Source organism: Wasmannia auropunctata, unplaced genomic scaffold (genome assembly GCF_000956235.1).
Source record: "Wasmannia auropunctata unplaced genomic scaffold, wasmannia.A_1.0 LD335828.1, whole genome shotgun sequence".
Lineage (NCBI taxonomy): Eukaryota > Metazoa > Arthropoda > Insecta > Hymenoptera > Formicidae > Wasmannia > Wasmannia auropunctata.
Window position 1 is genome coordinate 3,177,129 of NW_012027062.1, and position 21,077 is coordinate 3,198,205.

Consider the following 21,077-nt stretch of genomic DNA (forward strand, 5'->3'; position numbering starts at 1 on the left):
GACGTGTGCTCTTCCGATCTCACGGATGCAAATGGAGATGCATCAAATTTAAACATTTTTTACTAAGTTTGCGAAGTTCCATGGCGTGAATTAAAAATCGCACGCAAATGAGATTTACAGCGTTCAAAAGTGTGAATCTTTAGCTTTAATTTGAGCACTCGATCAGGATTGTGCGATTTTTTTTCACCGAGTTATTCAACATTATGTACAACATAATGTACAGAGTGTCCAAAAAGTTCCGGGACATCTGAATATCATGGAAAATATAAGTTTTACAGTAAAGTGTTTCGAACAAAAGTTTTAAGGTTCAAAAAGATCTATTCACTGATTTTATTGATTTGACGTTGTCAGAGAAAAATCACTTTAAATTTTTTTAATGGAACTCCTATTTTTCATTGCATATCTTATAGCACACCTCAAGAACTTTCCAAAAGACTATAATAAAATGTTTTGCCATTAATCACATTTCAAATTATAAGGCTTGGAAGTTACAATACTATACCGACATTAGCATTATCCAAGATATTCAAATAATGGCTGAAACCTTTTGAATGTTGTTCAGGATAATGAGTTTGACAACATATGTCAAGGTCATGATCATTGAAGGTTGTTGCTCTTATTTTCATTTTTGAAAAAAAGAGAAACAGCTATTGTTTGGATACCTTGACTAATGCTAATACCAGTGTAGTACTGTAACTTTCAAGTCTTATAATTCGAAAAGCGATTAATGGAAAAATATTTTATTATAGTGTTTTGGAAAGCTCTCAAGATAAGCTACAAAAATATGCAATGAAAAATAAAGGGTTCCATAAAAAAATTTAAAGTGATCTTTCCCTAACCTTGACAACGCCACTCAATATCAATCCAATAAAATCAGTAAATAGATCTTTTTGAATCCTACGACTTTTGTTTCAAATACATTTTGTAAAACTTATATTTTCCATAATGTCCTGGAACTTTTTGGATACTGTATAAAAAAAGTTTTATTTAATTCGTAATACTACATATATCTTTGTTAAATTTGCAAAGAAGTACTACAAAACATGATTTTACATAAGAATAAATACAAACAAAAAAATCAAATGATTATAAAAGAATTGTGTTCAGTTTTACATAGATACTCAGCATAATAGAACAATGTATTTATTTTTAATAAAATTTATGTATTTTTGGTAATATTTTAAGATATATTCTTAATTAAAGTTCTTATTTACTCATCATTATCTCAGATAGTCAACAGTGAGAAAATTCACAAAAATTGGGATATTAATTAATTTTATAGTTAGTTATAGTAAAATTGAATTTTTTACTCTTAATTAGAAATAAATTATATATAATACATGTAGATCTATGACATATACATAACATTTGTTCCAATTCCTAATTAACATTGGAGCTTTTGGACAGTCTTAATAAAAAGTAAGATATTAATGATTAATTGCAGATAAATTAAAAATACCAATTATACGACTTTAAATGACAGAAAAAATAATAGAAGGCCTAATACCAAATTAATGCGAAAAGTGCAATAAAGGTATTGTAAAACCTGACAAAGTCTTTTTTGGTGAAATGCTACCTGAACGTTTCCAAGAACTTGCTGATCAAAATTTCGTACAAGCTGATCTTTTAATTATTATGGGATCAAAAGTTTGGTAATACAACATTTCGCATCGCTAATAGACAGGTTTATATAGATATATAAAATGACTTTACAATAGTTACCAAAAAAATATATGCAGTTATGAAAATATTTAACGAAAATAATTTCATTTTTAAGAATGCAAACCACATGACCTCGTAATCTTGTCACAGTGTCTCTCTGACTTACCCTGCCGCAGGGTGAGCAATTTTTAATTTTGGTTACCCAGTCACCGGGTAAAAGATATTATTTTTTACTTACCATGCCGCAGGGTAAGCAATTTTTAATTTTGGTTGCCCTGTCACGAAGTAAGAAATCTTATTTTTTACTTACCCTGCCGCAATGACAATGGCTGTGTACTTAGTTCCATTTCAAAAGTAGAAGCAATTGACGCTAGCGCATGGAGAGATCAAAACTTTTACCGGTGTCGCGAAAAACGCCGGGATGGCCGCTCTCACGCTTCTCTCTGCTAAATGTAAATGTTGGAGTGTAAGTAGTGCTAATAGTGCAATCGTGACCAATCACAATCGAGAAGTCCAAATGGCACAATGGCTGATGGATTCACTTCACATGTGTTCCAGTACCGGTACGCATGTTGGCTTTTGTAGGTTAAATTATCGTTTCTTATATATTCGTCTAATCGAGCGTTATTTTCAATTAGTATTGCGACTGATTGCGACCTAATTGTACATATAATCGCAATATGGTCGTCTTTACTTGCAACCATTGCGGTGAGCCGGTGAAAAAGCCGAAAGTGGCTGTACATTATCAACAGATGTGCCGGAATGCACCCTTCTTAACCTGCGTGGACTGCCTGAAGGATTTTCGGTGAGAAATTTTGATTGACAAATGAATAAATCTTTCTTCTCAATGTAGGGGCAATCTCATAGATTTTTCTGAAACATAAATTCCACGGATTTCGACATATGAGAGACCGAAGAAGTAGAAATATGTGAATCAGAATTTTCATATCTTATGTTTCAAAAGAATTTATGAGAATGCGCCTGCTAAGAGTCTATTAAATTTAATCAGATATCAATACGTACTAATAATTATAATTTGAATATTCTTAATTACTTCAAAGAGGTGACGAGTACGTTGCGCACAATAAATGCATAACCGAAGCTGAGAGGTATGGCGCAAAGGATTACGTTCCAAAGCCCGGCGCAAATAAGGGTGAGCGCAAGCAGCAAGAGTGGATTAACGTTGTTAACGATCTGCTGAACGGGACGGTGGATCTGTCCAGCGTGGAGCGGAACTTTCTGAATTCCTTGTCGAGATATGAGAATATACCGAGAAAGAAGACTAAATTTCTTAACTTTGTGCGCAACGCGATAGGCAATCGTGTAAATGCGACGGTTGTGGAGAGTGTTTGGAACAAAATGGAGAATGCGCACAAGCAGAGTCAACAAGTGGCTGTAAAGACTCCGGAGAAAGATGCTGCACAAAATCAGGAGCAGAATAAAGGTGAGGATTTTTCTTACAACTGATCTGTTTATTAAATGGAATCCTTTCATAATATGAAATATATAGGATATATCATGTCTTCTCTTATAATATCAGTTAAGTAGGAATTATTGTTTTATATATATATATATATATATATATATATGTATATATCTAAAGAGTCATATAGAATACAAAGTCAAATATTTGTTTTTCAATAGATGAGACATGTGCCCGAAATATGGATTCTAATAACTTGCTTGATAACCAAGATATCGCTGAGAATCAAAATAATGAAAATATATGCAAAGAAAATAATTCTGCGAGTCATCAAAATGGAAGTGACGAGGCGTGCGAGATGGCCAATGGTCACTTACACAAAAGGGAAAGTAAATCTAAAAAACGGCAATTGGAACCGACTAGTGTTCAGTTACCAGAGGAAGATCAAACAGCTGCAAAGATTAGAAAACAGTCTAATTCAGATACAAGTGATAATGGAAGCGACGTTGCTACGTTCCATTGGAAGAAGACCATCTTAGAGATTTTAAAAGCTAAGGGTGAAATGCCTTTAAGAAAACTACGAAATAAGGTTATGAAAAAATGTATATATTACGTTTTTAGCTTGAATGACAATACCTTCAAATTGACGGAATATGAAAAAGCTGTTGCAAAGTTTAACAAAACGGTAGAAAAGTTAAAAAAATCATCTGTAATATCTATTTTAGAAAATAAAGTAAAATTACTTTAATCAAATCTGTACATCATTTTTATAACAAAAAGTTTTATACAAAACAAAGAAACTACATGTTAAATATTAGATGAACATAAAATAATTTACTTAATTATAGCATTTTTATATTGCGAAATATAATTTGATTTTTTACTTGATGAATTTTCGTCCTTGAATTATTTATAATTATGTGTAGAAGGTAAAAGTTTGTAATAAATCTACTGTTATTTCATTTATTATATTAAAAAAGTCTACTTTTTTTATACAGTTTATGTCAAATTTATTCCTTACAATAAATACTTAATAGATAGCTGTTGGAAGATATGTGCTCTTATTACGCACATTGATATTTTTTGTTACTTACAATTAGAACATGAATTTTTTATAAGTGAAATTTAATATATACAATCTTAACTCTCTGATATATTGGTTTCTTAATTAGTGTGAATCGGATGGAAAGTCGTGCAAGAATTTTTCAGAATACCATGCGTGATCACTCATAGTCGCTAAAAGACCCTTTGTAAGTACTTTGGCATCATTAGCTCCGAAATGAATCGGTTGTTGATCATATAATTGTGTCACTGTTCCTCCCAAAGCACTACAAGGAACATAAGAAATAAGTGAAAAGTAAATACTACATAGTATTAAGACAAGATACTTAAATAGCAATACCTAAGAATTGCAGTGCCTGCACATATATCCCATTTCTTGATAGCAGTTGTATGAACGTACGCTGTCGCATTACCAGCAGCTACCTCCAAAAATTTGTATCCTAAAAACATGAAACCTTTATAAAATTCTTAACGACAAAAGCTGAAGGTATGAAAAAAATGCGAGGCTGAGTAACAAAAAATAATAATAACAAAGATCTTAAAACGATCAGAAAAATATGGATTATGTGTAAAATTTGTTTTCACTACAGGAATAAAATTGCGTTATTGAAAAAAAACTTCTCACCTGCACCAGCAGCAGAAATAATTTTAACGTTGTCGCCAAAGGCAATTTTAGATGAATTTTTTACTTGTCCAGCATGTGAGAGAGATACAATTAAGATAGGTGTTTTATTATCCTTTACCTGTTGAACAGAGATTAACTAAGTAATGTATTTTAAAATTATAATTTTCTTCGTTTACTTCCAATTCACACTTACCTTGGGCAAATTTTTCAAGTTTCTTGATACACCGTGGTTGCTCCATGTCCAGAATAGACTGTAATTCTGTTTTGTCTCAAACGGTTTATATATAACGCCAATAATTGGCTGTCCTTTGACAGCTATGCATACCATAGTAGATACATATTGCAGTAAATTTTCTAAAAATAAGTTAGAATAGCATTTAAAAACTGTCCAACTTTGTTTATAAGAAGCTACATCAAGCTAAAAATATAAAATGTCCCAAAACTACCTAGTCATAGAATCTAGTATTTTTCTAATTTATTCATCAAAAAAAGTTTTGTCTACTTTGAAAAAAAGGACTTGGTAGATCTGGTGAAGAAAACGGTTTTCCAATATTTTCAGATTAGTGTATGTCAAATTACTGCGTCTATACATTAAATTATTAATTTAGGTAATAAGCTTTACTCGCAACATCTTAATATTTCTGAGAATGATCATAATATGAATTTTATGCTATTATGGAACTGATGTGATTATCTGTATCATATTATGTCCAAAAATCTATTTTTATTGTTCGATTCTGAAAACAATTGGTGCATTTTCAATAATTGTAGCCATAAATGACCGTGAAAATATTAATCGTTTCCAAATTTCAATTGCATGTGACACACATACATTTTTCTCATTCTCATTTTGCTCATTCTCTACAATCTAATTTTTAGATAACTTTCCTATAAAATTTGTGACCAACTTTTTGATTGTTATATGAATTATGTTCAAACAAAAGTGCGCATTATTGGTCATGTTAAAAATAATTGTTCCTGCCATAAATAACCTAAAAAATAATTTTGTTAGAAGTATTGGAATATTATAATGGCAAAGATGCAAATTTTACCTGTAAACTCTTTGGTGGCGTCGAGAGGATCTATCCATATTGTAATATCATTAACATTTACAATATCGTCACTTATATCGTAACCTTCGATACTTTTAAGAGAATTCTTAATGTCTTGTACTGCAATCTTATCACAATCCTGCGACGTTTCTTCAGATATCACAGTAATCCCTGGGAATGCCTCCGTCAAGGAATGATACATGGCACAATGAGATCTATAATCCGCTGCTGTTACTGGATCATTTACGCCTTTAAGAGAGAGACAAAAGAAAAATCATTATATCTATGTTTTATGTCAAAATCTATCGAGTCAGAATTGTACAGCATAAAAGCGTAATGCGAAAAATAGAAACGTGACAGACTGTTGTATGTGATGTAAGTATCACATCACATACAATTATCAAATTACATGTCAATAGTTACCTTCCTTCGTCTGGCCTTTGCTCTCTATTTTGAATTTAATCTGATCGTGCACTGCCACCACTTCCAGTCCCCCAATCTCCGCCGCTCGTATCGCAGCGGCGAGGAGCCGCTTCATAGACACATCCTTGTCGTTCGCACGCCAATTCGTGCAGAGGTAGACGACGGTTAGAAGCACGAGCGCGCACAGAAGTAGCTTTTGCATACGCACGCTCATCCCGCCGTTTGCTGACGAATTAACGTGTGACTACTAATCGTTCGTGAAATGGTAAGATTTATAGAAATGTGACTTTGCGAACTTTCAGTGTGACCATAGGAAACCTGTAACAAAAAACACATGATATGATGCCTAATCTTTTACACACATATATATATATATATATATCGTTTATATATTTTGTGTGTGTGTGTGTGTGTGTGTATGTGTGTGTGTGTGTCGCGTGTCTATATATATATATATATATAAAACATATATATGTAATCACAGTAAAAATATAAAATCAATACTTGCTAAATAGATAAAATCAATGCTTACAAATTTGTACACACTTAAGTTCATACAATAACTTCATCAATAACATTAAATAAAGACAACACTTTCACAAAATACGCGCGACGCGGTTTGTTCATAACCTCATCTAATAAGTATTGCATGAGATTGTTCAAATACGAGATAATGTACAAGCATGATTTGCAATAATAAGTTTGACTTGAACATTATTGTCCTATGTAGATTTCTCTTCCCGCGGAAACGAGAAAAAGTGTCCGAAATACAACCGTTTAGTTAGTTCTTTTTTTACACATATCGATCAGTAAAAAAGATATATATCTATCTTCTGGCTATTTTTGAGCATACACCTTACACAGGAGATAAACAAGGAACAAAACTCCATCTGCTTTCGTTACACTTTTTACACTTTGTTTACATTTTTTTCTCTCTCTCCTTCTCTCTCAACCCGAAACTTTGATTCAAATTCAGAAAAACATGACAGCTAAAGCGATTAGGCCAACATCTAAAATCGTCTCTTAAAAACACGACATAATATAATCCACAAATGTCACATGTCCTGTTTGCACTTTTATTCTATTCTCTTTGTTATTTTAAATATAACATACATTTTTTATAGTAAAAAGATTGTTTATAGATAATTTACTGAATATCTACCATTATGTACAAATTCCATTTATTCACCGATACGATCCGTTTGACTCACGTAAAAATTCACAATTTTCAAAATTTCGCAGATTTTCCAAATGAAAATTATGTAGTGAGTTTTTGATCTCTCTCTCTCTCTCTCTCTACTTCTGAATCCGTTCTTCCCTCGACGCTTTTCCTATATGCTTTTTCAAAAGTGGCTTGTACACGACCCTCGAGAATTATTGTGAGATGAAAAGGAATAGACAAAGTACGTGCGTGTGTGTGTTATTGAAAATCGACCAAGCCGTGGCTATGGACACATGACAGACTCGGATAAGGGGAAGGATAATCATAGAGGCAGGTGGTGGGAGGGGAGATGGAGAGGGAGAGAGAGAGAGAGAGAAATGACAGCAGTAAATAGAATGGACTTACCGAGAAGGAAAAACAGCTATATGAGAGGAAGACTATCGATGCACCACGTGTCCGATCCCTCGTCTTTCTCTCTCGGCTATCACGCGCTTTCAAAACGTGCAATTGCGTCCTTGCATTCTGCTGGGACAGAAATCCATTATATTTATATATATGTATGTGCATGCGTGTGTGTGTGTGTGTTGTATGTGTGTGTGTGCGTGTATGCACATACACATATCTATTGTAAAGGGGTAGAATGTAGATTAAAGGGACATACCTTCTGCGCAACATGCGCGCGTCTTTCAAAGATGGATGCGGAAAGGGTGGCCGGAGAAGAGCATCCAGGATCGTCCCGATCGTCCAGGAGCTCTGTCGTAACCTCGTCGTGAGACTCGTCGAGCGATTCGAGGGAGGACGCGACGGAATCTCGGTGGTCAGAAATAGTCGGAAATGAAGCCATTAAGATTCAATCTCGCATCTCGAAACAAAACATTGTGTCTCATATCGTCCCGCGGAACAGACACGTGTGAATTACATATATATTCGTTATAATCCTGGCAAGATTCTCTTGATTGAGAGTCTACTTGTATCTCCGCGACGTCGCACAGTGGAGTTGAAATTCGTTGCCTTCGCAGACTACACCTTTCTGCAATGAGTTTGAATAAAACGTTCCTGTCAATAATTCTGTCAATATTACATTAGATAAAATGTTCAATCGGCTTGAAAAACGAGTATAAATAAAAGCAGGAGTAAATATACATACCTACATAAAATTAAATACACGTATAATTTTCTCTATATTTCGTATTTTTAATCAGGGCGCACATATATGTATACACATATTCTCTTGTATCTCGCGAAAATATTCACCTGTTCTCCTATACCCTTCAACTTATACCTATTGGACATAAAACAATTGCATATTAATTTAAACAATTAAAAATTAAATGAAATTTTTTTACGCGACAGTAGGTCGCTCTCGTATTATGCGTGATACACATTCCGTACACTGCACGTATATATAACGCTTAAGCAATTTCGACGTTTCGACGAAAACTCGAAGAGTCAAAAAATCGACAAGTGGCTCCTTTCTGCACGATGTCCAGCTACGACCAATTATGAATGACTCTTGAAATTCATATGTACGGTACGACGTATGCATTGTATACAATGAATACGCTTCTACAGCTGTAACGCGCGCGCGCGCGCGAATCTCCCTCTCTGCCTTCCTAACCTCACTCTCTCTTTCTGAAAACTGTCTCCCTCTCTCTTCTCCGGGTTCCCGCAGTTCCCGCTTAAAAATGAAAACGTCGGCCGTAAGAGGAGGAGGGAGAGAGAGAGAGGGGTGATATGAAGCTCCGGTGTCCAGCCACGCGAGCGCCTTCGTCAACTCCGGTTGGCGCGTGAAACTAGTGCACGGCAGTGTGCGGGCAAAACAAACGCGGAATGTTGACTTTTGTTTGTCGGCACTCGGCTCGGCAGTATCTCGCTGAAGCGCGGAGAAGAAACGAGAGCCTCAATCGGGTCGAGTGAGGAACGACCGGTTTCCCTTTTCCCGTTCCGGTGTTCCGGTGTCTGGCTGGAACGTTCGGCGTGTCCAGGGAGGAACTGTGCGACGTGCGTAGACCGTAAACACAAGGCGCGCTACCGTGTTGCGGACGGATCGCGCGAATCGGTTCGCGCATTTTGCGGCGCGCGAGAGAGAATTTGCCCGTTCTCTCTCTCCTCCCGCTCTCCGCCAACGGTGTCGCGGCCGGAGAGCGCAGTGAAGCTTTTCGGCGTGTGTCGGACATATTCACCCTTTCCCCCGGGCGCGAGGGCTCCACGGTGTCTCCAGGTCGAGGTGCACGGTCGAGGAAAATCGGCGCGAACGGAGTTCGAGGGAGGTGGACGAGAAAGAGGAGAGTCTCGCCGGTTCGCCCGCGCGACGTGAGATGTACGGTAATCGGTAATCGGGCTGTCGCCGACGTGGGAGACGTGGGAAAGGAAGGAGCAAACGGAGGACACGGACGCGACGAGATGGCCGCGATCACGAGCGCGACCTTCCCGAAGTTGCTCAAGGCGTTGCGGGATAACGGCAATGTCAAGGAGAAGCGCGAGGCTTTAACCTATATTGCCAGGTAAAGTATATCGCGAGCAACACCCTCGAGAGAGAGAAAAACGAGGATGGGGTGAGGGGGTAACCGCGACGGGATCCCCGCGTATCGACGACGTGGATGCTGCGATCAGGATCAACAGCCCCTTTGCGAGGCGACGATCATCCGGTTAATTGTAGAAATTAATTGTGGACGTTGGGCTTCGTTCGGCTCTCTTGCGCCTTCCGCGCGTGTCTCATTTCATCTCATGACGCTCCGTATTCGAGAGAAAAATTGCGACGAACCATGCGGTAAAGGATTTAAAAAAACGCTTAAAAAAGGATCTGTTGACAATTTTTTTTTAAGTTGTGCTTAACTGTTGCAGCTTGCAAATTATAGAGTAAATGTTAAGCGAACTTAAAATTGTAAAAAACTTTCGGTTTTTATTACCGCCGGCGTCACTGCAAATTTAAATACAAATCAACTTGGCAAGATCTGATGGATTCATACAATTTAGCATTTAGAAATATTAATGTGCATTATTTGATATGTATACAAGATCTGATGGGATTCATGCAATTCAGCATTGGATGATTGCAATGTGCAGTTTAGCTTTTAGAAATATTATTTGATATGTATACATCTGTGAAATGTTGAATAAAGAGATTGAATGATATTTGCATGTGTGTGTGGTAAAGAGAACATTTTCCCTGACGTTTTGCAATAAACACTCGACGTTTGCCTTATAGTCAAGCTAAAAAGTTAGAGGCCAGCGGTGTCATTAAAGAGGATCGATACAAGGATTTATGTAAGCTGGTCATTGAATTGTTCTCGAAGAACGATGGGATCTTCCAAATTGAGGCAATAGGGGCGTTCAATGCCATTATGCGAGAGTTCCGAGCGCATCCCTTAAATCTCTTTGAGTCAATGCTACAGACCGACATGAAGACAAGGTTTGTCTGGTTGAATTTGTCATAAAAATTCTGCATACTCTGTTGTGTGCAAAAATTTACCATCTCCTCTCTTGATTTTAGATTAAAGATATTTAAGCTGTTGGAGGTACTAGATGACAATAGCATTTCCACACTTACCAATGATGCGCAGGGTCTAAGTTTTTTTAAGAGCTGCTTGTATAATGTGCAGCCTCCTTTAATGGTATGGTTAATGCCGGCGACATGCGATAATTTGCAAACGTTGACGAAGATTGAACAGCAACCTCAGTCAGAGCAGTACAAGCTAGAGGAAGACCTGAACAATCATGCGATTGCTCTTTTGAGAAGATTGTACAGAATGGCTTCCATAACGTTTGATCAAAGCGTTCAGAAGGTATAAATCATAGAGCATAGTTGTGTCAATTGAACAATTTTTCAAGTTACACTCACAGAATTGAAAATATGTTTTCCTCTTTACTTTTGTTTTTCTGTTTAGTTTGACACGTTACTGATGGATAAGATCGTAATGTTGGCCTACATGGGCCACAAGCGCCAGCGTGGTTCTGCTTTGAAACTTTTGCAACAAGCTATTACGACTAACTCTCCATCTCATATTCGTAAAGATTATCCCAACTTATGGGCACAATACAAAACCAATTTACAATCGACGTATTACAAGCGCATGTTGGTGTTGGTAGCGGCGTGCGATGTGGATTGGACTACGCAGTGGAACATTACTATCCAGTTCCTCGGCACAGATCTTCATCGAGGTGCCAGTCTTATAAATAATTTGCTGAGTGTCGAGGAAAAGGCATTCAAATCTATCGATCCTCTTATACGCAGGTGAAACTGCAGCTCTGCAATTAAATTATAATTTCAATTATCAGTGCGACAAACTAACCGTTTTTTTTTGTTTGTTATATTGCAGACAAGCTTTCCTTTCGTGGAAATTGTTGATTGACAATTTTGCTTTAGATCATCAGGAACTTGCTACTGCCAGAAGAATAAAATTACTCTGTATTCCATTAAACGCGAAGAACAGTAAAACTGAATTAATTGCATTGACAAAGCTAGAAGTTTGGTGGCACTTAATTGTTAAATTATACAGAAATATCGGGAAATTTGTTACTCCCGTTGTCACACAATTTTTAAATTATTGCTTCGGACCGCTCGGGGATACACCACTGCTCTCTTCCAAATTTGACGTTGTTGCCTCACCAGGCAAAAGATTCTTTAAGACAAAAATGGTCGCTGTGGATGCCTTGTCTCAGTTACTTGTCGCAAAAGAAGATCTCGTTGCAGTTTGTTCTCCAATGCTAGAGGAAAGACTTCCTAATGCTATGTCGTTCGAAGTGTTTCGAGAATGTTCCAAATACATTATTCATAGCATAGCAGAGGCCCTACTCATTCTTGGTCAACTTACAGATAAAGAAATGAAAAATCGTTTTCAGCTTGGCAAAACATTGTGGACAAGCTTAATGATATATATACGAACTGTTAAACTGGAAACAAAGGTGCATATATATTTAATATATATTTAACAGTTCTGTTTTTATGACATAAAGTACATATAATTAAAAAAAAAGAAATTTTAACAATATTGCTTTATTGAATTTTGCAGGACCATCTGTATAGAGATGTGATACTAGTTGTTAATGAATTGGGAAACCATATAGATAAGGTTATGGTGAAAGATATGATATTTAATGTAATTTTGCCAGATGTTAACTGTATTATCGAGAAAACTGACTTTCATGATAATGCATTGCCAGAATTGGTATTAAAACTTTTTACGTCTCCGATACTCGACGAAATGCTGAAGTACATTTTGTGCGTATTTTAATTTAAATGTCGATATGTTTATATTTAATATTCTAATGCATTATGCGGCATTTATCATATATCTATATATTATAGGAATTATGACAGTAATGCAATTAAGTGCCTTCTGGAACGATGTGTCAGTCCAGAATTTACATATTCCTCAGGTGTGCTTGGGTTCTTAGAAACAATAATGAAACAGTTGAAATCAGTATATGATGCACGTAAAAATAAGTAAGTTTAACAAAGTTCAATGATATACAATATTGAAATGATGGACTTTCAGATTAAAAAATTGCAATATAAATTAAGGCTAATAAGAATCGGAAGCTGGTTTCAGTACAAAATATATATTAACGATCATTATATCAATGCATTACATAATATTAACGACAATACTAACGTCGTTAATATTAATTAATATTGTAATGCATTGATGTAATGATCGTTAATATATATTTTGAGCAATGAAACCTGCGACTCTCATTAGCCTAAATTTATATTGTAATTTGTTAATGATATATTCAATTGTTTAATTAACATATTAATAATTAATTAATAATGTGTTGTAGAGATAATAATGACTTAGCTTACATAGAATTATGGTCTGTAATAGCAGAAATATTGACAAAATATATAAGAAACACTGAAATCAATGAGGACGATAACTTTAAAGTTATGAAATCAGTTTTGTCATTTCCATTTCATATATGTCTAGAAGATCTTGAGCAGGTTTGTATAATTTAAGAAATAGGTTTTTTCTTTTATTGTGCATTTATTTGCTGCTACCTCGTTTTTTATATATATTAATAATTTTGCAGATAAAGAATCATGCAGCAGTGTGGAAAACTGTATATAAAGAAGTCGAATTGCATTCGGATCTGATGAATACAATGAAAGCAAATGAAATCTTACTGGATACTGCAAGCATGATGCGGAATTGTTTAAGTACAAACAAAAATTGTTGTACTTTCATTGTAAATTGCTTAGACGCTTTGTTGAATACCCTCGATTACGAATCCTTGTTAGGTATGTAGAATGAATGGTTATAATTTCATATAAAATACATTAATGTTCAGAACATGGTAAATATATATTATTACATAATTCGTGTTTCAGCTCAGGATGAAATTCCATCCATTATACAATTAATAGTAGATGTTGTGACACTTTCTGTCACCAATGTACAAAATGTTAATTCTGAAGCGGCTCTGAAAGCGTTGTCAGCTATGCTTATTACTATATACGGACATAGTACGCAGAGAGTAGTGTCATATCTGCATTATTCTAAATCAGTGATTGAACTTATACTTTCGTCGCCAACAACGGAACTTTTTAAAGAAGTATGATATCAATACTCTGTCACAAAGCATTTGTGATTTTTACATTATTAAGCTCTCTTCACACTCTTTATCTCTGGCAATTTGCTTGCAGGTTGCAAACACGTGGGAATACGTGGTCAGTATTTTTAAAGGGCTTAACAAAGAATTGGATCACAAACTTTTATCGTCATACAAAAAATCAATTACAATAGCCATCAATCATGCTAATTCTGATATAAGGTCTTTGACACAGAATATTTTTGAAATTAAAGATAGCTTGGACAGTAGTGCTAAATGCATTTTAGATGAAATAGAAATGCCAAAAGAGAAGTCCCATTCAAAGTCTAATAGCGTTACGAAGAAAAAGACAGAAACGGGACAGGCAAAAGAGGTGCGTATAGCCGGGAGTTTCTTGAATAGAAAGTCAACTATCACCCACACAAAATCGGTATTTAGTAAACCACCTGAGAAGAGTAATAAAAACACGTTTACGCTACCTGAACCTGATTCGCAAGTAAATAATTTATTTTATGTTTTACATATTTTTATTATTCATCTGGCCACAATATTTTTTTTACACATTTAAATTTGTTACAGGATTACGTGTACATAAAAACAAATCTGCAATTTGACGTCAATCGCTTGACTGAGCATCAAAAAGAAACTTTGAAGAAGAAAAGAGAAGACATTCCGGCATTGTATAATGATCTTTCTCAATCGTCCTCACAGAATTCTCAAAACTTACAACAATGGTTCGATATGAAAGCCAAACATATTAACGAGAGTGATAAAGCCAGCGATAAGAGAAGCGATCCTATAATACAGAAACCTGTTGATAACGATGCTAACAAGGAAAACGAGGTTACTGAACAAGTAGTGGAATTTTCTAATGCGATGGACAAGACAGTTGACACTATCCATAGTAACGAACCGGATGAAAATATGGAAAAAAATACTGTCGATGCTGTGACAAGTTCAATGAAGAATGATAAGAAAGACGAGTCGAACGAAAAGCAGGGTACAGCAAAGCAAACGAATTTGTCTTCTCCTGTAGCATCTACCAGTGGAAAAAGTACATCAAAAGTAAACGAAGAAACAGATGCTGCAATGACAATAGAACATGTTACGAGAAAGTTAGATTTCGAATCGCGGGATGAGTTCCCCGAAGATAAAACGCACGAACGACAATCATCTCCGTCGATGTTAGACAGTATTAAACGACGACGCAGTAGCATGACAAAATCGACTGCATTGTTAAAAGATGATGAAATTGCCGAGGCTCAAAAAGATCCAAGCGCAGCAAATGTACAAAGGACATTGAGGATGAAGATTACTCAGGAAAAACCTGGTACAAATAGTAAACAAAAGTCAGATGATGACACTGACGTTAAGGAAAATGTTAATGAAAATAAGAAAGGCTTTAAACGTAAGTATGTGTCGGAAAGTGATTCGGATGGAAGCGTTCGGATGGAACGTCGGAAACGAAAATTAATTAAGAACCTTAATGATGATGATGGTGGTGGTGAGACCTCGCGAAGCAGTGATTTTATTTTTTCAGACATAAACATGGAGAATGTGAGTCAACGTGTGAAAAATGAAATATCTCGTTTAAAAATCAATATGGTATTTGACTGTCCTGCAGTGAATCGCCGTCGTGTCAAGCATTCGGAGGAAGAAAGAGAAACAGCAGTACACGGATTAAGGAAGTACGATAGGATACCTGATAATAAGAATAAATCGAGATCCGTAGATGGAAAATATGTGGAAGGATCAAAGAGATCTCCAAAAGAGCAGGAGAAAAGTACGAAAGATGTACGAAGAAGACGAAGCAAACAAGAATCTAATAAAAATGACATTAATAAAGATACTAATAAAGACGTTAGTATAGACGTTAAAGACATTGATAAAGATGTTAATAAAGATAAAAATGTTAAAAAATCCAATGATACTGTTGATAAGGTACATGAATTAAAAAATGCTGGGACAGATATTACGAAGGTAGTTCCAACATCCAGTCCGGTACAGGATGTTAATAAAACTCAAGATGAAGGACTTGAAGATAATTCGAAATCTAACGCAGATGTAAGACTCACGGAACTTACTGAACCAAGCGAACTGAGTGAGGACGAAGTCGAGGATGTCGTCGAAAGTTCACAAGTTCCTAACGTCGGTTTAATGTTGGATAAAATATGTAGCGAGAAACAGTGTTTTATTAAGATTGATAAAATGGCTAATATCCACGCTGTTAAAACTTCTGATGCGATTGTTAATAAAAATTACGTACCTGAATCTATCCCCATGGATTGCGATGATAACGATGTACCTGCTCCATGTGAAGAATTAAAGGAAGCTAATTCTGACAATTCTGACTCTAATACAAATACGAAGGACGACGAAAACACAGATACCATAGACAAAGATTCGGTTCAGAAAACTGATAATTCTAATACAAAGAGTTTAGTGTCAGAAGGTCAGAAGACAATCGACAATTCGTCATCAATAATTAAACCTACGAGTGTAATTACATTCTCGCCAAGAAGCAATAACAAAGTATTTTCTAAGCCGAAACCTTTCACAGGACGTGCTGCTCACATGCTAGGTTTAGTCACGAATCAGGCGCGACTCGAGAATGACAGTCTGCCTGTTGTATTGGAGGAGGAACCGTCCGTAAAGAAATTAAAAACGAAGGACGCAGAGAACGAAATGTCGACGAATAAAAAGACATTAACAATTAAAGAAATAGATAAGCTAGGTGGGCCTTCCGGCAGTCGGCAAGAGAAGATTTTCAGCAACATGAGATCGACCGATTATTCCGCGTCTTCGTCGACGAGCGCGTTTACCACTTTGAAGAACGAAGGCGAGAAGCTTTCGTTTAAATTGAACAAGGGTGCATCAGACTACTCATCGACGGAAAGTTCAGTTGATAAAGAAAACGAAAGGAGTGCATCGCCATCGCGTGAAAAGGAGGATCTACCTATATTAGAGTGGTCGAGCGCTAATCCACCTTCGTTGACCGCATCACCGAGCGCTAGTATACTTAAACGTCATCGATCGAGCCTACCGGAACCAGATCTAGATATTTCAACAACTCCTAAGGTAATTTTCTGTACAATTATTATTATTATTATTATACTTTGTGTTTTTTAAGAACAGATCAAATGTTAAAAAGTTACTTTTATCTTTATTATATTACATCTTTATTTTGTTATATTTTATATGTACTCTTTAAAATCACAGATTTATTTAACGCAGACATTAAAATATACTTCGATATTTTTCCGTTACAGCGAAAGAGAGTGAGTTTTGCAGATCCACCGGTGTCAAAAGAGATGAGTTATGAGATCGCCACTGCGGAATCTCCGCAAAAGATTAAATATTCGGTGGCGCGCAGTCCCACGCCGAAGAAGGATACGCCGAACAAGTTCAGGCAAACCAAACTTAAACTTATACCATTTGACACAGAGAAAATAATAACCGAGGATAACGCTCAGGATGAAAATGACATGGAAGTTGCTGTGGAGGTTGAAAAAACGAACGAATCGCTGACAAAGATATCTGAAGCGTACGCAGAAATTCCGGATGATGAGCAAATGGCTGTCGTTTTCCTGGAAAGTGATAATATTCTTGAAACGAGTTCCTGCATGAAGATTGATCAATTGGAATTGGCGCGCGAAATTGAGATAACCACGAGTTCATTTGTCCCAGAAAATCAACAGTCCTTATCTTCTAAAGATTCCAATAACGTTTCGCCGATGGGCGTCGAAACGCAGACTTCCGAAACGCAGCAAGACATCTTTGACGGGATGGACGCAAAGACCAGTGCCACAGTGATCAAAACGAGTAATGACGTTATCAGGGAGACGGTCATTCAGAATAATTCGATAGATTCCATTAAACTGAATGTCACCGATGACTCTGTGATAGCGGCTTTGCCTACTGAAGATGACACTCCGACAAATATGGAGGACACTATAGACGTTCAGAACGTTACTGGATTAAATTCCACTGTAAACACAGACGAGATATTCTGTCAAAAGCCAATACGCAGCAGCACGCATGCGACAGAAAATTTGGCGGAACAGGATACTTTGTCGGTAACGGACTCCTTATTCGCGAGCTTGGCCTCGACGCAAGACATTCGAAACCAGGAGGCACCGAATAACGCACAGCTCGATCCCGAATTTTTGGATTCCACTGAGCCAATCTATCCAACGCTGTCGTCGTGCGTGGAGCCTATCGACAGTATCGTCGAACAGTTGACTTATCCTCTTTGGAAGCATAATCTAAGTATGTACTTCGCAAATAGAAATATGCGCACAATCGGCGATTTTGCTCAGCTGTCGGAGCGCGAAGTTAACAGAATGCCTGTGAAAGGTAAACCGAAGACTGAATTTGTGAAGAAGGTGTTGGAGCAAATTGAAAGCATGCTACAAACGAAGCGCGCCGACAAGAAGTCAAATGAGGTGGAGCAACTGCCTGCTGAGACAATGGACGAAGAGCCAGCTGTTCCAATCGCTACGGTGTCCGACTTCGAACCGGTATCCGCGACAATCGATAATGAATCCTTGACGTGCAGCACGCCACTTATCCGGCCCGCCGAAAATACCTCGGACGATCTGTTGAGAGAGGACACGCCTATAAAAGAATCTGATAAAACGGCATCGGTCACTAGTGACATGTCACTGGAATCCATGATTCCAGTTAATCCTGATTTGTCAACCTCAGACACGTCTAAGAAGGACGAACAAACAAGCGTAATTATGCCGACTGCTGAAAGTTCGAAGCATGAAACGTCTACGGATAACGTCGAACCCATGCCACTTCCTTTGTCGCTCTCTGAAAGCATGTATGTAATCTTTTACATTCTTATTTTATAAATAAGATATTCGCATTTTATTATAGTGGACAATTTAAATATAAAATATAAAAAAAAAATTTTTTTTTAGTGTAACTACGAGCCAAGCAGCATTATCTTCAAGCACTAACTTGGACGAATCAAAAGGTCCTGTCGGATCTTCGAGTGTATATGACGAACTTCTTATCACGCACTCTTCCGTTGGTACCAATACCGATGAGAGCGTTACGCCGACTGTTCAAACCAAGTCTGTTGCGTCTCAAATGTCGCTTGCGGAACTGCTGGATGAAATCGACTTGAATCAGGTGATGGAAAGCGCAGTTAGAAGATGCAGTGCCGAAGCAATCCTTCTGCAATACAAGGTAAATTTTATTTCTCGCACACCTATATTATACCGATTATGTTTATCAAGTAAATGAAAGATTAATTTTCAGGTAAAGATGGCACATTTGAAGGAGGGAGAATTGCTGCGGGAAACGATCAGACTGCTCGGCTTGGACAAGCAGAGTGTCAACGATGCGTCATTAAAGGCTGCTTGCCGCGCGTGCGGCGTTAACAAGGTCCTCCTTAGATTGCCTGACATTTTCAGCTATGACAAACAGTTCTTCGACAAGGTGCTCAAAGTATACAGCAAGAAGCTTAATACAGGCGATATTTTGTGCAACTTGAACTTTTCTCAATTGAAAAACGCGATCTGTCACGAATGCACGTCGTCCCAAATCGTCGAGATGCTGTCGGAGAAGCTGAAGCAGGAGGGACCAGCAGGAGTCAAGCAACCTCTGCCGGAAGTGACGAGTATAAGTGCTTTGTTAAAAAAATTGCCGATGGACGTGCTCATCGGTACTACTGTAGCGAACGAGGAACTTATTCCGGCGTCAGTAGTTTTGGACATCGCTTTGCAGAACAACAGCTCGGGGGATATAGCACAAGCGTTAAAGCAATCCCCCGTCATGTATAGGCGCGTCTTAGACAAACTGTGGTCGTCCCAATTCACGGTCGCGCATATCGAGCATGACGACGTATCCAAAGAAAGCCTGCTCAATATTTTTAAGAGCGTAAGCTCTAAATTGACTGCGCAAGAACTGCTAAACGCATACCACGAGGCTATGACGAACAAACTTACCAATATGAACAACGTGAAGGATGTTGGAGACGAGAAAAAATAAATCGCGACAGATATTTCAGTTTCAGTGTCAGTATCAAATAATATGACTGATGTTTGAAGTATTGATGCGTCTTGTCCAGAAACTGGTTTTTTTTACATATCTCATTCATTTCCGTCTCATCATCTAATTGGTTTTTATTTGCATTAATGCAAATCATATAATTCTTCTTTGTTATTTCTATTTTGTATCTTGTTACCATTGCTAATTTTACCTGCAAATATATTCATTGCTTTTATTATATTATGCATATTTTTAGCATGACATATATTTGTACTTGTGACATATATTGTAATTGTAACATACATATACATTAGAGATTTCATTAACTCTCGCAGTATCAAATCATTTTTTTATTTACGTATAATGTTCATATCTCAGAAGGGGAGATATTTTGCGCTCATCAAGCAAAACTGATATTTTCTAATAAAAATCATTTGATAGAAAAAAGATAAAAAAGATTAAGTAAATTTCTAAAATTAGAAAAATTTACTTATCTTGAATGCAAAAAATGTCAATATTAATAAATTGTTATTATATTAATGTTTAATAATAATTAATAGTTAATAATATATTTTGTAACTTTGTATACATTATTAATATTGTTATTGTTTATTGATCTCTTTTCATTTGCAAATGATTATATCTTATATATCTTTATATTGACTGTTTTATTGATTTTTCTATTTTTTTACTCTTTCAGATTGCACAAGTGGTATTTTTCTTTAAAAAAGAAACGACTGATTCTCAAGTGGCATGTCTTTAAAATATATTTAGTTACATTATTTCATGAAAGATAAATTTTTTCAGAATTTTAAATAATAAAAACGTTATATAGGCCGTACAACCGGTGGTGAGCATAAGAACATAAGATCTCCATTGGTAATGCGAGAGTTATAAGAATAATTATTTTTTGATTGCCATAACTGCAGTATAACTTATATACATATATATATATATATATATATATTTGCATATTGAAAGATCTTTCGTTACTTTTAGTTAGATAAAAAAAAAGAGAGATCTACTTGAAGTAAACAGAAGTAAATATAAAAAGCAAGACTTAGGTCATTTTTTCTATATTTTTGTTTTACACTCACTTGTGTCAGTACAATA

At 36.3% G+C, this 21,077-nt stretch overlaps 3 protein-coding genes across 10 annotated transcripts; 2 read left to right on the plus strand and 1 right to left on the minus strand.

The window, feature by feature from the left end:
* Positions 1–2,175: 2,175 nt before the first annotated feature.
* LOC105455986 (cell growth-regulating nucleolar protein) lies at positions 2,176–4,064 on the plus strand. Its single transcript, XM_011699728.1, has 3 exons — positions 2,176–2,467; positions 2,724–3,106; positions 3,307–4,064. The coding sequence occupies exons 1-3, from the start codon at positions 2,343–2,345 to the stop codon at positions 3,831–3,833; spliced, it is 1,035 nt and encodes a 344-aa protein (XP_011698030.1). The 5' UTR covers positions 2,176–2,342; the 3' UTR covers positions 3,834–4,064.
* A 14-nt stretch (positions 4,065–4,078) lies between these two features.
* LOC105455989 (putative inositol monophosphatase 3) lies at positions 4,079–8,903 on the minus strand. 5 transcript variants are annotated; one of them, XM_011699734.1, is made up of 10 exons: positions 8,802–8,903; positions 8,557–8,691; positions 8,071–8,439; positions 7,815–7,931; positions 6,248–6,565; positions 5,825–6,073; positions 4,966–5,126; positions 4,773–4,890; positions 4,488–4,587; positions 4,079–4,413 (listed from the first exon to the last, which is right to left on the minus strand). In XM_011699734.1, exons 5-10 carry the CDS (start codon positions 6,459–6,461, stop codon positions 4,254–4,256), a joined length of 1,002 nt encoding a protein of 333 aa, XP_011698036.1. In that variant the 5' UTR covers positions 6,462–6,565; positions 7,815–7,931; positions 8,071–8,439; positions 8,557–8,691; positions 8,802–8,903; the 3' UTR covers positions 4,079–4,253. The 5 variants fall into 5 exon arrangements, with proteins under 5 accessions (XP_011698036.1, XP_011698038.1, XP_011698039.1 ...); XM_011699736.1 differs by having other exon boundaries at positions 7,815–7,934; XM_011699737.1 differs by lacking the exons at positions 7,815–7,931; positions 8,071–8,439; positions 8,557–8,691; positions 8,802–8,903 and adding an exon at positions 7,410–7,703.
* A 156-nt stretch (positions 8,904–9,059) lies between these two features.
* On the plus strand, positions 9,060–20,789 carry LOC105455988 (telomere-associated protein RIF1). 4 transcript variants are annotated; one of them, XM_011699730.1, is made up of 16 exons: positions 9,060–9,913; positions 10,618–10,821; positions 10,903–11,194; positions 11,297–11,643; positions 11,729–12,314; positions 12,422–12,630; positions 12,718–12,855; positions 13,194–13,353; positions 13,443–13,650; positions 13,741–13,964; positions 14,056–14,457; positions 14,541–17,039; positions 17,231–18,789; positions 18,890–19,160; positions 19,221–19,990; positions 20,665–20,789. In XM_011699730.1, exons 1-15 carry the CDS (start codon positions 9,813–9,815, stop codon positions 19,962–19,964), a joined length of 7,944 nt encoding a protein of 2,647 aa, XP_011698032.1. In that variant the 5' UTR covers positions 9,060–9,812; the 3' UTR covers positions 19,965–19,990; positions 20,665–20,789. The 4 variants fall into 4 exon arrangements, with proteins under 4 accessions (XP_011698032.1, XP_011698031.1, XP_011698033.1 ...); XM_011699729.1 differs by lacking the exon at positions 20,665–20,789 and having other exon boundaries at positions 19,221–20,202; XM_011699731.1 differs by lacking the exon at positions 20,665–20,789 and having other exon boundaries at positions 19,233–20,202.
* The last annotated feature ends 288 nt before the right edge of the window (positions 20,790–21,077 follow it).

Excerpts from the sequence above, each read along its gene's own strand:
- LOC105455989 (XM_011699734.1), bottom strand. The coding sequence starts at position 6,461 with ATGAGCGTGCGTATGCAAAAGCTACTTCTGTGCGCGCTCGTGCTTCTA. Across the intron at positions 6,074-6,247 it reads CAAAGGCCAGACGAAGGAAG|GCGTAAATGATCCAGTAACA; the intron begins GTAACTATTGAC and ends TCTCTCTTAAAG. Across the intron at positions 4,414-4,487 it reads GCAGGCACTGCAATTCTTAG|TGCTTTGGGAGGAACAGTGA; the intron begins GTATTGCTATTT and ends TGTTCCTTGTAG.
- LOC105455988 (XM_011699730.1), top strand. The coding sequence starts at position 9,813 with ATGGCCGCGATCACGAGCGCGACCTTCCCGAAGTTGCTCAAGGCGTTG. Across the intron at positions 13,354-13,442 it reads GTCTAGAAGATCTTGAGCAG|ATAAAGAATCATGCAGCAGT; the intron begins GTTTGTATAATT and ends ATAATTTTGCAG. Across the intron at positions 17,040-17,230 it reads ATATTTCAACAACTCCTAAG|CGAAAGAGAGTGAGTTTTGC; the intron begins GTAATTTTCTGT and ends TTTCCGTTACAG.
- LOC105455986 (XM_011699728.1), top strand. The coding sequence starts at position 2,343 with ATGGTCGTCTTTACTTGCAACCATTGCGGTGAGCCGGTGAAAAAGCCG. Across the intron at positions 2,468-2,723 it reads GACTGCCTGAAGGATTTTCG|AGGTGACGAGTACGTTGCGC; the intron begins GTGAGAAATTTT and ends ATTACTTCAAAG. Across the intron at positions 3,107-3,306 it reads AAATCAGGAGCAGAATAAAG|ATGAGACATGTGCCCGAAAT; the intron begins GTGAGGATTTTT and ends GTTTTTCAATAG.